The sequence below is a fragment of the Rhodnius prolixus genome, unplaced genomic scaffold (genome assembly GCF_049639745.1).
Source record: "Rhodnius prolixus isolate KJV_2025 unplaced genomic scaffold, Rpr scaffold_5, whole genome shotgun sequence".
NCBI lineage: Eukaryota > Metazoa > Arthropoda > Insecta > Hemiptera > Reduviidae > Rhodnius > Rhodnius prolixus.
This window is the reverse complement of record NW_027411624.1, coordinates 8,662,187-8,680,166: the sequence shown is the minus strand read 5'-3', so window position 1 is coordinate 8,680,166 and position 17,980 is coordinate 8,662,187. Positions and strand designations below refer to the sequence as shown.

Genomic DNA, 17,980 nt, shown 5'->3' with positions numbered 1-17,980 from the left:
CACCTTTGTAGGTATTTTGTGGTAAAATTCCTAAGGATATGTACGAAGATGAATTGATTTTATTATTTGAAAAAAGTGGAAAAATTTGGGATTTACGACTGATGATGGACCCAATGACTGGAACTAATAGGGGTTACGCTTTTATAACATATACCAATAAAGAGGAAGCTTTTCAGGCAACAAAAGATGTAAGTACATTCTATTTTTTAAAAATAAAAAGTACTAGGAAGAAAAGTTATTAAAATAGTGGGTTTATACAATAGACATAGACTTGCAGTGATTAATTTATAAGTTCCACAAAAAAAACAACACGTTTCTTTAAGATCTGTGTACGTTAGAAAATACATTTATTTCTTGCTGATGATTTTTGCGTTGTTGCATAGTAGTTTGTTTTTCCATTTGCTTATAAACTACATTTTGTGGTCAAGATGTTTGCAATAGGCTTAAGTAAATTATTCTCTTTGTTTAGTGTATTTAAACTTCCATTTCTTTTAAATAAAAATTAAGGCCTAAACTCTTTTGGGTACTTTTCCGTTAGCCGGGCGCAAGTGAAAAACAGTTTTGGGTAAAACTGTTTTCTTTACAATTCATTAATATTTGTTTATAGTTGAACTTGTTTTGCTTACTATTAATTAATATTTGTTTATAGTTGAACGTTTTCGACTTTTATTCCGTTGACTTGGCTCGCGTTTGGTTCACAATTGGCGACATTTGCGCCCGGCTAACGGAAAAGTACCCTCTTTTGTCTTCGAAGGAAATTTATTCATCTTTTACTTAAAAAGTTTTCGTATGTTCGATTCAATTACTTTTATATTTTCACCCTCCAATTAAGAGTAAGTACTGCGATCGTGATAATAATTTTCATGTTGTGTTTCCATTAGTCTTGTTTCTTATTTGTTTTTTAAAATGGTTTTACTTGTATGTGTGTGGGTGTGTTTTATTGGGAATTGACTTGCCCATGTGAGTGTTTTGTAAGGTGTATATATGTGAAAGTAATGTCTATTTTTGTTTACGTCTTGGGCTTTACCTCCAGTAGTCAAATTAGGTAACTTAGACAAAGGCAACTAGCGAAATTACTTGACCATAAATTATTCAAATTAGCTATTACATAAAATCCAAGGCCTAGACCTGGATTCAAACTACTTTGCTTGGCTAACGTGGCGCCTGTTTTCACAAGCTAAAACTATTTAGTCCAAGTCCAAACTTGATATTTCGTTTGGGTACTTCCATGAGTTCGTGCAGATTTTTAACGAGTAGATTCCTTTCCCTTGGCTCTGCAGCCGATATGACGGCTTATTGCATCAACACCATAGTCGCTTAACTACTTAGGCCTCTTCTTACCATGAATCAGGATTTCACCTATCAGTTATTTTTGTGATTAGTGTCCTCTCTGGTATCTACGTCTAGAAGTTCTCACATCGCTACTTATTTCTGGGATTGAAGAAAATTCTTTTGCCGTGAAGCACGAAAGGATTTTTTTTTGTTTGAATTTCTTGAAAATAGTTTTTTGATTTTTTTTTTCTTCGTGTCGTAAACAAGTGTAATTTCATTGTGTTGTATAGCTTTACAAATAGCATTCCGTCAGTCAGGATTAAATGTGTTAATGAAATTAGGAGTGTGAAGAGAACGTTTAGGTTTATGAGAAAATTATATTAAAAGATGTGCGAACGTAACGTTAGTTTTTAGTTCTCTGGTACGTAGTAGTCAAAATTGCATGTCTTCTTTGTCATTACATCTAATTTCTTTGTTTTCTTAAGAATCACTCATCAGTTTGTGCAAACTACTAATAAATTTTATGATGAGATCTACTTAATTCTTTATTATCACTCTCTTCACCTGTGAGCTACAGATTTTAATATTGCAACGACCAGAATAAGGATCTTTTTATTTGTAAATACAACCTCTTTGCCTTATGCAGAGTGTAAGGCTTAATTTCAAAGGCTGATTTTTTACTCAGTTCCATGTGTATTTCTTGTTTCGTTTCCTTATCAAAGTTAATCAATGATTTCATAATGAATATGTACTGACTTTTGTATTTCATGTCACAGTTATAACATTGGGCATTTTAGTTGTTTGATTTAAATGTTACTCATTGCCCTTGCCTCCTGCATTTATTCTTAGATACTGTTTCTCATAGTAGATTTTTTGTTACCATATTAAATATAAACAGAATAAATGTTATGTGTGCCTATTTATTTTTATTTTTTTATCATTACTTCTTGTTGATTTAAGTTGGAATGATCATTCAAAATATTTAATTTTTTAATTTATGATAAAAGTTTTAAATTTCGTATTAGTCAGCCATCTTCCTTTTTTTAGGTTTTTTTTTATTTATTTTTTTAAAATTTACGCAAACTAGTTATGCATGCTGGAGTGGAGGGAATTTTTTGCCTTCGTTAAACTTAAACTTCATTATGTTTTTTTGTTATTTCTTAATATATTTCGATGTATTAGTATTTCATTAAGACTTTATTCAAAGTAAGTTCTCTTTTATTTTTAATTTAATAATTAGTTTTTTAAAATTTGATTTCTGGTGGAGGCATAGGAATGAAGGTAAGACAAATTGGTGCCAATTTTTCTTAAATTCCTATGAGATTTCTGGGTCTCCTCTTTGCTCTATGGAGCAAGATCGGGGCTGGAGCTCAAAATTTTTATCTTTTACTTTATTTTTCTAAAATTTTCCAAGATATAGTCAATGTAATTAAAAAATTAAAGGAAAATTTCGTTTTTTTAAAGCTGTATATTTCTTTAATAGTAGATTAGTTTTTTATTTGTAAATATTTATTTATATATATTAGTTATTTTACATGTACCTAACAAAGTTTCGTAGGTGTGTGTGTTTCTTTTTCTAGGAATGTACCAAATTTGACGGTTGTTGCTAAATTTTTAAAAAGCACCATTGATTTGGCATGCTAATTTAGTATGCCGAAGTAGATTATTTATTTTTTTTCATCAAAAAAATATACCGTTTAATTTTTAATTTTTTTTTTCTTTTATTTTTAATTATTTTTTTTTTTCAAAATTTTACAAAACAAAAAATTTAATTAAATTTAAAAAAATATAACAATTTTTTATATTTTTTGAAATTTTGGCATGTTTCTTTTTTTCTAAATTCACAGCTCGATAATCACGAAATCAAACCCGGCAAGCACCTGAAAGTTAACATTAGTGTACCGAATCTACGGCTTTTCGTGGGGAACATACCTAAGTCTAAAGGCAAAGAGGAGATCTTGGACGAATTTGGTAAATTAACAGGTAAAGTTGTTGCTGAAAATTGAGTACACATAACCAATTACACATAGCAATGACGGCTAGTCGTTTAGCCCTCCTTGCTCATTAATTTATTATTATTATATAAAATTAATTTTTTTTTTTTTTTTTATGCTAAAATACATAACCTCCCCCACCCCAATTACGCCTTAGCAATTGGTACACACCGTTTTTTTCTCTTGCCTTTTTCAGTTAACCGTACGATTTCTTTTTAACTTGCAGCTTTTTTAAAGAAATTTTCCAAAAAGAAAAAACAAATTAAATAAATAATTCTAAACATATATTAAAAAATAATTGCCTATGGGAAGTCTTATAAAAATATTATTGAAATAATTATATTGATATGCCTCCCCAAGTTTTTATTTTAATTTTTATTTTAACTTATTTTTTACATGACGAATTAAGACTAGCTTTTTAAAAACCCTTATTATGTGATAGTTCTGGTTACAAAAACAGCATGTAGGGTTGATTGATGTGCATTATTTATATATAATTCGTATTTATGTTGTGTTTTGTCAAAGCATGTTTATGCAATAAACGATTTTCTTGTGGGAAAAAAAAGTTTTGGATAAACATGGTTTTATACACTTCACAGGTTCACGGGAAGATGAAAGGTTCTTGGTCTTGCACAGTGTTTTTTTTTTGTTTTATTTCTAGGTACTCGTGTCGCTTTAACCTACAGCAATAGTCGTCTTGATCTTGAATAGTTTTCATCATACTGTTTTTATAACATAGAAGTGTTGATGTAACTGATTTAGTACCGATTTGTCTGCACACAAAAGACGTGATTACGCATACGGATATTTTGCACGTCTTGCTGAATCGCACTTTAGAAATAGAGCCTATTAATTGGAAAAACGTTGGATGAATGAATTTGAACTAAGAGTAGGCTAGATAGAAAAATAAAAATATTTTTGAATGGAAAAGTTTTTTACTGTCAGCCCGAGAACTTTCAACTTACCCACGCATTCCCTGTTTAAAAAGGATAAATGAAAAACTTTGTTTTCAAATAATATTTTGATTCCGGTTTGGTTTGTTAATATCCAGTCCCTCCCAGTTAAAATGGGTAGTCTTCGTGGCTTCATGAGAGTATAATGCAGATTTTTTAAAGGCGATTGCTCACATATTTTGTTCTTTAAGATAAATTATTCGTAAATTGCTTTTTTCAACCCTTCCGATAATTTTTGTTTGCTTCTGTACTGCTTATTCTTTATTTTCTTTTTTTTTTTGTTCGTCATGTTTAAGCATGATTCCTATTTACTGCTTTGATGTAAGTGCTGCTTTTTTGTTTTGTCTAAATGTCCACTTTGACGGTGACTTTTTATTTAGGGGTGGGTGGGGCTTTAAATTTTTAAACTAAATTTGCTTCTAAGCTAAGTAAAAAAAAAAAGTCATAGTTTTTTAAAAGTTTGTTTTTCTCAATTTAGCCGGATTGACTGAGGTGATCATCTATAGTTCTCCAGATGATAAAAAGAAAAATCGCGGATTTTGTTTTCTTGAATATGAATCACATAAAGCGGCTTCTCTAGCTAAAAGACGTTTAGGAACTGGAAGAATCAAAGTATGGGGATGTGATATCATCGTTGACTGGGCAGATCCACAAGAAGAACCGGATTCAGAAACTATGGCCAAGGTAAACTTAAATTTTTTAGTATTAATTAAATAAAAATATCTTTTAGATGGAAGATGTTGCATTAAGAATAAAGAGATTCTGTGAATAAAGTAGAGGATGTACCGTTGAGCAAGAGCATTATAGTACGAGCATACATTCATTATCATCATTATTAAATGATAAAAGTGAAAAGGAAATCTAGCTCAGTGGTGCGGAGGCTCGCAAATTGGAGGTTCAATTAAAGCAAAATGTCTTCATGATTTCATTCATTCCAAGATGGATTCATGAATTTTAATGTTAATGTAATAACAAATTGTTAAACGACCTTATTAGGCAGCAAATTGAAGCAGTATAACTTGAATATGAGGATTCTGACAGATTATGTCAAAGATAATGTCGCCATATCTGAGAAAATGGTAATTTTTATTTGGTAAATTTATTGAACGATTTTTTTTGTTTTCCTAGGTCAAGGTGCTATATGTTAGAAATCTTACTCAAGATTGTACTGAGGAGAAACTAAAAGAAGCTTTTGAAGTTTATGGAAAAGTTGATAGGGTTAAAAAAATCAAAGATTACGCATTCATTCATTTTGACGAAAGAGACCATGCAGTAAATGTAAGTTTTCTATTTTTATATATTTATAATAAAAATATCCTTTCTTATTCAATTTAATTGTTTTATTATTATTATTTTTTTATTAGCTTCTTATAATTTCTTACATACTTCAACTTTTAACTGCAGGTTATACCTTTTTTGGAATTAATATTTTCAGGCAATGGAAGGTTTAAATGGTAAAGATATGGGTGGATCGTGTATAGAAGTATCTTTGGCAAAACCTCCTTCTGATAAAAAGAAAAAAGAAGAAATTTTGAGGGCAAGAGAACGACGGATGATGCAGATGATGCAGCTTAGAGGAGGCGGGTAAGAATTTTTGAAAAATGTTGATACTCTTAATAATCTATTTAATTGAATTATTTTAGTGTTCTTTATTTATTTTAATTTTTTTCTTGACGGTCACAATGCATGCCCGGTATGAAGGATTTAATCTGATTGGAAGGTACGTAACTCCCATACGGAACTACTATATGGCCGTTTTTTGCCTATGTCAAAATAGTTCTCTACATCAAAATGGGTCTTTGTACGAGTTTCTAAAGATTTCATGTTCTTGTTTATTATGAAGATTCGTTTTTTTTATAAGTATGGTTACTTCGGGAAGATGACTTCAACTGTTATAAGTCATATGTATTTTGTTATCTTGACACAGCTCAGTTTCATTTTCTTCTGAAGAATTTAAGAAAGAAAGAAATCATTTTCATAATTTGTTGTAAATAATGTAAAAAAGATTACGTCTCCAGCCATCTCGATTTCTGGACTGTTTTCTAGTCTCCTCCTTATTCATGCGATGAAATACCTTGTTATACAGTGGTCAGTCCTGGAATGATCGTGATATATTGATGGTTCTTTACGGACCACTTCAGGATGGAGGTTTCCTGAATCTATATGGTACCAATTAGCGCTTGAGAAGTGTAGGGTCCTGGTCGAGTAATGCTTTTTTCATGCGTTGTTTTAACGGTTGATCTCTAAATATTTTATAAGAATTTCCAACAAATACTACGTTTCCAGGTTTTTCTTCTTGCATTTATTTTGTTAATTTCTGGGAGTGGTTTTTTGTGTGTGTGAAATTTTGTGCGTGTAAGAAATGTTTGATTCTGCTAGCTTGTTGCTGGCAATATTCTGGAAAAATTAAACGTAATTATTATTTTTTATCAATTGTAACTTCTTTCTTTTTTTCCTTTTAAGGTTTTCACCGCAACATCCTAGCATGATGGGAAGCGGTCCTTGTGGTCCACGAGGAGGTCCATTGTCTAGGGGTTCTTCGAGCACAATGCGTTCCATGGGACGGGGTGATTATGGTAAGTCATCAGTGTATGTTATAAAAATCATCAAAATAATAATAATCATTGAAAATAAAAAGAAAAAAACAAAAAACTGATCGCATGTTTCTCAAACCGCTTTAGCTTTTTATCTAACAACATCCCAATTGTGGGAACATATTTGTGTGCCATTGCACAATATTAGATTTTTTGTTTCTTCCTTTAAAAAAAAAAATGAAAACAAGAGTTTTTTTTTAATAAAAAGTAAATTCTTTGAAGAATAAAGGTGTATCAATTTTTGCAGTTATATCGGCAATTCAAAATTCCAGATTTTTAGTATTTTTTTGCAAAAATTTTGCATGGGAAAAATTTTTGTATCGACCATAAAATTTTTTGTTTTGTTTAAAGAACTTTTATTGTAAAGCAGAAAAGCCTTAAATTATCTTTTGTTTTGGTAATAGGGATTGATTTTTAATTCATTTTATTTTTATTTTATGAGTAGTTAAAATCGCATTTGAATTTTCTGTAGGTGTGATCAAAGAGTTTCATTATCATATTTTGGGAAAAGTATTTTTGGTGTAAGGGACCTTTTGTTTTTTTTTTTAATTAAAATTAATTTTGACACGTAACTATTTGCTGTCAAAAGGTAACTGCACGTGCAAGTAACTGCGATTAATAATATTCTCAGTACTTCGAAGCGCCTCTATATTTCCTTTTCACAGCATGTAGTCACACGCAAATAGTTATAATACTATATGTTTTAGATAGGAGAAGGAACCTAAATGCTCCTATCTAAATTATTTCGTTATTTCTAAAATAACCGATAACTTAAAAAAAAAAAATTAATAATTTAACACTTCCATTCATTGTTATGGTAAATTTTATATTTTTATTGTTAATCATTTCTATTATACAAATTTTTATATTTTCTTGTTGAGTATTAAATTAAACTGAAATGAATGGAAATGTTTCTTCAAAAGTAAATGCAGCATTGTAGATGGTTAAATAGAAAGGTAAGTGATGAGTTCCATACTTCTTTCAATACTTAGTGCAATATCTTTTTTTTTTCTCTATCTCTCTTTTTTCCTCAACTTTCTTAGTTTACTTAAGAGTGGTGGGTACCTAGTTTTCCTGTTATTTATTTTATAACCCATAATTCTATTATCCAAATCCTTATCCAAACAATTGTAAACTCAAAAAAGTATTCTTATCTTTATTTTATATCATTCAGATATTCGGTTCAATCTTTTTGAAATTCATTTTTTGTTATTGTTTTTATAAGAAAGCTATTTTTTTTTAAATAAGAAATCTTCTTGGAAACGCCCTTGGTCTAAATACATAATAGCGGCCACACATTGACACACGTTGTTTCTTGTAATGAACAATGAATAAAAGAAAAGATCGTTTTATTTCCAGTACATATTTACAAAGGTATTTCTTAACGCTACACAATCATGGCACAAACCAAGATATAATAAGTTCGTGATCAATGTAAAGCTGAGTGTTACATTGGTGCGCGTAAATCAATTGAACGAACGAGTTTAAGATACCTACACAGTTTTATAACTAACAGCGCGTCATGATTCATTTTCTACAAGTTTTTGTGGAAATTACCAGTTACAATGATTCGCTGTGGATGTTGTGTTAAGTCTTCGACTGCGCATCTTCCTTGTTTTATAGAACTTTAATACATGTTACTGTACGAGTATTTCCCATCCAATTAAATGAATGGAAGTAAATGTGATTACAATCACCGAGCACCGCTCTCTCGTATTGATCACTTAATATACTGAGTATTACATAAACTTTAACATCGGAGATATTTTGTTTCCTTAATAAGAGAAAATAATTGTACCACAATGATTGTACAGTTGTTGAGAGACTAGCCTCTTTAAATCCTTACTACTTATTTCAGATCTCGTATACACCTCGGGTGTCTTTATTGAATATCGCTCGCTTTTCTTTATTTTATTTAACTCTTCTTCAGAATAATACTAAACAATTAATTAGTTAACAAAAGTAAATGAGTTTCAAGAGTAGTTGAAAAGAATTTATCATTTAAAGTACGAATACTTTTTGTTTTTAATTTGGCTCTTTCTACTGAATTTTCTTTTAATTTCCTTCAGTTGTTACCAATCTAAAATTAAAAAAGAAAAAGTATAAAGGAAATGTCTTTTCCCGGCATGCATTTACTATGTAGACTCAGTTATTCCTTGGAAACAAAAAAAAAAATCTAAAAGTTGTTTATTTTAATTTATTTTTTCTTTTTCTTTCTTTTTTTTTTTTAATGCAAAATTTATTTCAGAAAAATCCAATTTTTTAATGGTCTTTTCTTTTTAATATTGATTGTTTTTTTAGCGGTGGCTTTTTTTTTTATAAAAAATAAAAAAAATAAAATAAAAAACATACTACCTTTAGGTATTTTGTTATATTGTTATATAATATGTTTTTATAGATTATGATTACGACTATTACGGTTATGGGGATTATCGAGGCGGCTACAGTGACCCATATTATGATGACTATTATCGTTATGAGGATTACTATTATGATTATGCGCCACCTCTGCCTCCCGCCCGTGGAAGGGCGAGACAACCACAACCGGTGGGTTTTTCTTTTAAGAAAAAAAAAACAAGTCCCAAAATTGTTTATTATTTAGCCTTATGTATTTTTTTTTTTTTTTGGTACTTTGAGTATGATAGGCTGTGCTTTTTTTATTTGTTTAGAAAAACAATAATGAAAGGTTACAGAATATCATGCCTTTAACCAAAAAAAGAAAAGAAAAAATAAAAAAAGAGATAAATTAGAGAGAAAAAAAAACTATCCAAATTCTCGCATCATATCTGAGTCAGCCTCGCGCCGGGAAAAGCTTTAAAATTTTAACGAAAGAATTTAAAAAATTTACAGTAAAATAAAAATGGCCAGCATTTTTCATTTTCTCTGTGCTTTTTAATTAATATTTGAATTAATTTTTCTTTTTACAAAATTAATACAATGTGTGTATGACGTTTTTTTTTTGTTTTTTTTTTTACTTTTTATTGTTATTCTTGTTTTAAAATACCATCGGATGCAAAGAAAAAGAAAAGGAATACCCTACTTTTTTTTTTAGTTAACCCAATGATTTTGGAGTTATTTGCGATCCTGCCCAGGGGAAGAGACTGCTCGAATAAATCTTATCACCTGGCATTTAATTATCACATTCGCTCTTTCTGATGACAGAAGACAAGACTCCACTTCTTTATTGTCTTGTTTCTTTAGATGAGCTGCTGTTGTTTAATACAAGTTCAGAACCACTGTACAGGTTTGAACTCAAACCAGCTTTGTCTTCATTCCATTCCTTCATAAGGTTCATTTACCTAAACCGTGAACGTCAGCGCCCTCTTAAAACAGTTTTTTTTTCCTGTATTTCTCTTACGAATAGTTTAAAAGTGCTAACATGAAATTACCTGTCTGCAATTTGAAGAAACCATGTTGATTCTAGTTCTTCGTTCATTACCTGTGATTTTATCTATAGGTAATCAACAAACTAATAGACTTTTCATTTTGAATTATTTGCCTGAAATTTTTCTCCTTCTAACCAGTATTCAGAGTTAATTCAAATTGCCTGCCTCTTTAATTTTTTGAATAGGGTAATTGCTTTTATTCCACTATTTCTTTCGTGATCAGCCCCACTGCATTAACTTTAATAATTTCTTCTATCGTTTTGATGCTATTAAATGTTTTTTTTTTTCCTTTCGCAAGTTCATGCGCTAGTCATATCGGTCGCAGCAATCTCTGCTTGATAAATGTCCATGTACCCTTTTTGGCTGTTGTTTTTATTTCTTAATTTTTTGAAAATGCATATTTAGAAGTTCCGTTTATTGTCTTTTTTAGATGTAGAGCTTAATCAACGGAGCATTTATCTTTCACTAAAATAAACAAGTTCCCATTTTCCCCACTTTTTAAATTAAATTTCTTCATTTAACATTTTTAAACATGAATAAAGTGAAAACTTGTTTGGTGTTTATTAATAAACGAAAAGAACAGTAACACAGATAGAACTTAACTGTTCAGTAGACAATTCAATTTCTAAGAAAGTTTATCGTGGCCTTTCCACTACTTCCAATGAGTGCTTTCATTAAAAATCGTTTCTCATTCCTTCAGAGTGCTACACTAAAAGGGGCAGATATCTCGAAACAGGAAATTTCCAAGGTGTTCCTTTTTTTTTTGGTCATCGAGTGAATTTTTTATTTTAACCTTTGTTATTTGGTTTTGGGTTTTTGCACATCCCCCCTCAAGTCCCACTAATAAACCACACCTTATTTTGGACTGTCTAACCCCATCCCCTGTTATTTTATTTTGCCTTTTGTTGGCTCAGATATGATGCCTTGTGTTTTTTTTTTTTTTTTTTAATGTGCTATATGTTTTTTTTTTTTTTTTTTTTTTTTTAAATTTTGTGTGAATCCGCGGCTCAAAAGTTGCAGGGTTATCCAATTAGCTAGGGGCGTATACTGCAGCTTCCATATATTTGGCTCGTCTGGAAACAAACACAAACAAATAAAAGCCGCAAAAAGAAAACAGTAAATGCGCCGCCCATTATATTTAAAAAAAAAATAAATAAAAATTCAAAAGCTGCAACAAATATCTCACTAACTTTCTCCATTTCCCAGTGCACAACTTCTCTAGCTGGCATAACCCGACTTTTTATTTTCATTACTAATACAAATTCATTTTTTGTTTTGTTTTTTTTAAACAGAATTTTTTCCCTTTTTTAATATATTTTTTTTATTATGCATTTTATTTTTATTTTTTAATAAATATTTTAATTTGCAAGTAATACTCAATTATTATTATTTTCTTTAATGAGAAACATCGAGGAAGGATATTACACACAGGATTTCTACATATTTCTGTCAAAATATGTAGTTCACCTGTTTTATAAGTAAATTTATTTTAATTTTAATTTTTGTTTTGTTTTGTACATTTATAATTTGTTTTAAATAATTAATTTTGATTTATGTGTGTGATTTTTTTAGCCACTTTTTTTTTGCGTGCGCTTAATCTATCGCTTTACTTATTTTTTTTTGTTTATTTTATGCTTTATATATTTTTTCGCTTTTTTAAAAATAAAAAATTATATTAATACGCTTTTGTAGATGCTTATTTTCTTTTTAAAAAAAAATTAAAAAAGTATTGAAAAAAAAAAATGGAAACAAAAAATGCTTTTTTAGGCGATTTTATGTAGTTATTTTATTTATTTATTTTTTTTGCTTGGGTATCCCATCCTTGTGACAGCTTATACACCCTCACCTTTGCTTTTATATTTTGGATAACCCTGCTACCTGCTATTATATTATATAATAGATTGTGTATTTGATTTTGATTATTTATTATACATACGTACATACGTATATGTATGTATACATAAAATGAGTACGAATGTATAGATACTTTATTTTAAATATTTATTTAATATAAAGATATCTTTCATTGTAATTAAAATATTTTTTATATTTCAGTTCTTTATATATATATTTTAATATCAAAAGATTTTTTGGTATATTTATATGTATTAATTTTAATTTTTATCCAGACATTAATTTGATTTTCTCTTTATTATTATTATTATTTTTTATTCAGCTTTGTTTTTAAAGCATTAGTGTTTTAAGTTGTCACTATCTACAAGAAAAATTTTGAAATGCGTATGCAATTTATTCATTTTATTTTGTGAAAGAGCAGATTTAAAAGAATAAGTATTAACCAATTTATTCATTTTATTTAAAAAAAAAAATAGTTTAAAAAAAAATTAATTAAGTAGACTATAAGAATTATTTTTTCTCATAAATAATAATTAAATTTATTTAAAAAATAAAATTAAAATAATGATAAAGTTTTATCGGCAATGGCCAGAGAAAGTTTTCTTTTGAGGCCCTATTTTTTTTAAAAATTAAAATTGGTCAATAAATTTGAATTCATTTTAATTTAATACAAAAAATTGGTCTTAAAAAGGAAAAAGAATTTCTCTTTTAATTGCCGATAAAACCTTCTCACCATAATTTAAGGTCAGAGTTTTTCATTAACCAAATAAAAACATTTTTTAATACAAAATTTAAACTCGCTTGATATTAGTTTTTAGTTGGTATTTTATTAAATTAATAAAAGCCAGATTGCTATTTGTTATTTTATTTTTTTTTTAATTGCTTTTTGTATTTATAAGTATGTATATTGTTAATTAATGATTAATCTTTAGCACTTATAATTATTGGATATAATTTGAATCTACTTAGGCTATCATGGAGGGCGTTATGGAGAGAGGAGCAGTCAGTACGGGCCTGAATTCTGGGACCCAGGTTTGTTCCCTTTTTATTATGTTAAAACTAATTAATAATTAGTTTTTTAATATTTGTTTGTATTTTAATGGTTAAAAATATATTTATAAAATAGTTTTTTAAACAAATGGCAAACTGGCTTTGGAATTTGATTTTTCCCCCTGCCGCTTACTGAAACGTTTAAATATAAATGGATTCATATCAGAATGAAAGAGTGTAGATTCAAGTTTACCAAAGAATAATCATATTTCATTTTCTAAAACTTAAGATTGCATATTAAATTTAAATTTTTGAAAATTTCAATCTTAATAATTAAATTTTGTATTTAAATAAAATGTTCGGATTTTTCATATTATTTTCCATATGCCAACTTAAAATTATTAATTTTTTATTTCAAAATAATCTTAATTTTTTTTTTTTTAACAAAATGTTTGGATTAAGAAGTAAGAAAATAAGATGCAGTTAAATTGCTATACTACCGACTATTTTTTTTCCCCCTGCAACAGTCGTTAAAAATTGTTGTAACAGTGTAATTTTTGTAAATATTTAATTATTCAATTTTAATTAATTGAATAAACTTATTGCCAACAAACTTTCAACTTTCCCAGTTGCACTGAATCAAATTTTCTGTGTTCCATTGTGGAGGTACTGGTCTGCTGCGGTAGCAATCTATAGACATTTTTGAAGATGGGTGCCATTGGAAAATGTTATCTACGCGATCATTTCGTAAATCCAAATAAATTAGTTTATGGAAACTGACTAAGACTAAGGAAGGAATCCCTATTAGGTCGCATAATCAGTAGCACGATTTTAATCATGCAAGCCAGCACCAGTAGTGGTATCTCGTGAGCTAACCAATAGGTATCCTATAATCTTTAGTGACGAGTCCATGGTTTGACTCGAACGAAGATTATTTAAGGTGAGAAATTTCTAAATCAACTTTGGATAGCCTACTATCTTTCCAAAACTTTCCGTTTTGGATAGCCTACTATTTCTTTGTTTTTATTTCACACGCAGTCCATAAAGATATACTTTAATGAAAATTGGAATATGAAAAGAAAAAAAATCGAATCCCATTAATTTTAGAAAAGGAAAAAAATACAGGAGAAGGATGATGAATTATCGCACGCGATTGGGTGGTGAGATTCCTGGGTCACGTCCCAGCTTTCATAAACTTCTTTTTATGAGAGCCTTTACATCTTGTTACCTGACTGGGGATAGTAATGAGGGAATACTGTCCTTAGAGAGATTGTTGATTTGCTTTAATAAAAATAAAATAAGCGTACGATACATTTCTTTACAAAGATAATCTTCAGAAACGTTCAAGGTACAAGAGTGTGGGGCTTGGTGAGTCTTATTTGGGCAAAACTGTAAACATATTTGGATTACTCTTCGGATTACTTGGTGTATTGAAGTTGTTGGTTGAAAGATCTTACTGTTGCGGGGAAAAAAATTGTTCGAATAGATGTCCAGAAATGTGAACTGCTTATTATTCTTTCAGAATTTCAGTTAATTTCAGAATGTAATTTCATTAAAGGTAATTACATTTTAAAACTCGTAACGTGTATTAGAATAGAAAAAAGTTTTATTTTTATAATTTTGTACTTTTTTTTTTGTAAATGTTACTTTTGAATTACATGAATTACTGGAATAATATCATTTAAATGACTGACAGTCACATAAGATATGAGGTACAGTGTCGATATTACTATTTCTGGAGCTGTTCATATTTGTGGAGATAAAAGGAGTAGTCCTTCTTAATCCAATCATGATAATGGTGTAGAGTTGTAACTGCTACTGTATTATACTGATTATACTTTGTTAAAATCTCAGGGTGGGCGTGGGCGTGGAGTGGTGGTGCGTGGGCGAGCAGGTGGGCCCCAGGCGGCGGTGGCGGCTCGTGGGGCGGCGGGGGGGCCCAGGGACAGCAGAGTAGCGCAGGCCGGAGGCCCGCACCAAGCCCCGCGTGGCCCCCTCCGCACCCCTCCGGCCACCGGCCCAGCCCGTGGCTCTCAGCGCGCCAAACAAAGTTTACCAGGTAAATTCTATCAATTGGAATCTTGTGTTTGGCATGACATTCAAATTTTTTTATTCATTACCAAAATTCATTTAGTATTTTAAAATTTTGCATGATTTTTTTTTTTAAATTTCATTTTTTTATTTTATTTATTCATATTTATTCATTTTATTTTTTAAAAGATTATAAAGTGATAAAATTTGAATTAATCCATCCTACTCCTCGTCCTACGTTCCCACATTCCTACCCATAATTTCTGTAATGTTTGTTTTTTTTTCATAAAACAATAATAAATGAAACTATAACGAAAAAGAATCCAAAACTAAAATTATAAAAAATAATGATAAACAATTTAAAAAATAAAAAACTATTGAAAGTTTCTCCATATTTATGTTTTATGAATCTTATTTAACCATAGACAAATTTAGAAATGTATGTATATATATATATATAGATTTTTTAATTAAATTTAATATAAATTTCACACAATTTTTTTTTTCTTTCTCTCGCAGAGACGTATGTGTACCCATTTTTGTGCATTTATATTTTTTAAGGAGAACAACATTGATTCTTTTTTCCCCCAAAATAGAATTAGATACAAATAAAATAAAGGAACCCGATGGTTTTTGTGGATTTCTTTTAATTACATGTGGCAAGCAAATAGTTACATTTTAAATGAAAATAACTTTAGCTTAGGTAACAGTAAATCTTTACGCAAAAGGGAAAATTAATTTCTCTGAAAGATTAGTTGGTTTTTTTATCCCCCTTAGATTTCTTAATACTTAAAATCTCTCAAGGGACATTTTCCATGTATATTAAAACATTAAGCTATAATTCTGCGTATTCTAACTAGAAAATACGCAGAATTCTTTCGAGAATCTGTAGAGAAAGAACCGAACTGAGTAACCACGCAAGATCATTCAAGGCCAAATAATTATTTTGGCTCTTATGGATTATTCGCGTCCAATTACATATAATAGTCTCCAAGGGACTCTGCAATGATAGTTGTTGGGTTAGTAAACATTTTGCAATGATTTCATTCTTATGTTCTAACAGTGAACATCAGAGAGGTTACATAATCTCTGTAAGGTTTTTGTGGATTTTAGCCACATTGTCCATAACTTTTACGATTCTAATCTGTTGACATTCTTGACTGTTCTAGGCTGTCCTGAAGGATCATTAAGCTAATCTTGGGTTCTTTTATTTGAAAACCTCACTGTTTTCTGAAACTTGTGCAGCTGTTTCACTCTGATCAACCAAACCAGTTAAAACTTTCGTTTGGTCCTTATATTGAAAGAAATTTTCTCTTCTGCTAATCTATAATTTTATTGCAATATCTTCTTTTATCATTTTCTTCCATACTAGTTAGGCTCGTAGCCTTGGGGCTACCCAAGGTAGGCTAGGTTAGTCTAGGGCCGCCTTCCAAAATGTGAAATGGTTTGCTTTGGAAAACCACCTGCATTTATGAAGTACAATATATTTTTGTATGCTAGGCTCTTCTCGAATAATGACAGTATTCAAAATGCACCTGTTTAGGATATGGTTTGCGCAGCATGACTACCGACGTTTGAAATCTATTCCTCCTTCAAGTAAGATATTAATTTTTGTCATTTTCTTGAGAATGCTTTTAAATCTTTGAACCATCAATGTGGCTTCTGAGTCTTCTTCATCTTCATTACTAGTCGTCAGTCTTACTGCTTCAGTCGTGGCAGTTTTTGAATGATTACATATCCCCCAACCTGACGAAATCATCAGTGCTTGTGGATTTTCGATTCACTTACTTCAAACAGTAAGCATCAGTGATTGTGAAAAAAATAGAAAATTAAGAACTTAACTAGTTGTTTATGAAGAACTTCGGCAATCAGTTAAAGAATTAATGCATTTTTAATTGATCGATTGAGGGTAATTAATAATGATCTGATTTTCTAGTATTTCTTGGATTCTTCGAGTTCTTTTAAACCTAATTTACTAGCGCCCTTAAAAAAAGGAAAAATCATAACATTTAAACCATTTTTATTCCCCAAATAATCGCAAAGTATTCAGAGCATAGATTTTTTTCATTTATTTAAAGTATGCATTTAAAAGGTAATAAATTAATATAGGATGTTTTCAAAATCATTTTTTTGTATTTTTGTTTAGAAATGTTAATTTTCAAAAGAACTTTTGAAGTTTCTTCTTTTGAATGTTGAAGGTAGAAATTGTGACCAACTGATTAATATATAACGGAAGAAGATCTAACTCTAAATAAGAGATTTTAGAAATGACTTTATTTGAATTATTGTTTTAAATTAGAAGAGCTCTGCAATAGAAGAGTTATTATATAAAGGAAAGGTTTTGTTAAATTCGATAATAAATCATTAAAGATATGATTTTAGAAAGGATTAAATTTCTGACTTCTTTATTTTAGAAATTATGTTAAAACGCTCACGTGGAATTTGCCCTCCCATCATTTTAGAAGCAAACTTATTTTGGTAAAGTATTTTCTGAAGAATATTAGTCTTACTTCAGAGAATATTAAATAATTTTGAACTTAACAAGAATAGGAAATAAATATTTCAGTTATTTTGAGTCATGCCTGATGGCCGTTGCAAACTATTGTACCGCTAAACACAACTATTGCATCCCATAATTGTCCTTCGCTTTCTCTGCAGACCAGCAATTGATTTCTTGCATCAATCGCAAAGACATTAGGATCTTCCTAATTGGTCACCAAAACTCAAAAAAGTGCTCTTGGATTTAATATCCCAAACTTTTAGAAGTTGACCCATCTATTTGACATTTTATCTTAAGCTTGCTCCCTCCAGTTATTTTTAATATGCAGTTAGATTTATGTATTTTTTTTTTTAAAAAAAATGTTAAAACACAAAAACAAAATTGTGGGCATCACGAGAGGCTTTTT

At 29.6% G+C, this 17,980-nt stretch overlaps 1 protein-coding gene across 12 annotated transcripts in view; it reads left to right on the top strand.

Moving 5' to 3' along the window:
• Positions 1 to 17,980, top strand: part of Syp (synaptotagmin binding cytoplasmic RNA interacting protein) — a 36,098-nt gene that overhangs the window by 11,939 nt on the left and 6,179 nt on the right. For 4 of the 12 annotated variants that reach the window (XM_074137192.1, XM_074137193.1, XM_074137191.1 and 1 more), the window contains 9 exons: positions 12 to 188; positions 3,120 to 3,255; positions 4,698 to 4,903; positions 5,348 to 5,497; positions 5,655 to 5,803; positions 6,683 to 6,795; positions 9,212 to 9,360; positions 13,023 to 13,085; positions 14,898 to 15,102. In XM_074137192.1, coding sequence (XP_073993293.1) covers positions 12 to 188; positions 3,120 to 3,255; positions 4,698 to 4,903; positions 5,348 to 5,497; positions 5,655 to 5,803; positions 6,683 to 6,795; positions 9,212 to 9,360; positions 13,023 to 13,085; positions 14,898 to 15,102 — 1,348 coding nt within the window. Of the gene's footprint in view, positions 1 to 11; positions 189 to 3,119; positions 3,256 to 4,697; positions 4,904 to 5,347; positions 5,498 to 5,654; positions 5,804 to 6,682; positions 6,796 to 9,211; positions 9,361 to 13,022; positions 13,086 to 14,897; positions 15,103 to 17,272; positions 17,309 to 17,980 lie in introns of those variants that run through there. The other 8 variants (XM_074137201.1, XM_074137196.1, XM_074137195.1 and 5 more) reach the window with 5 other exon arrangements.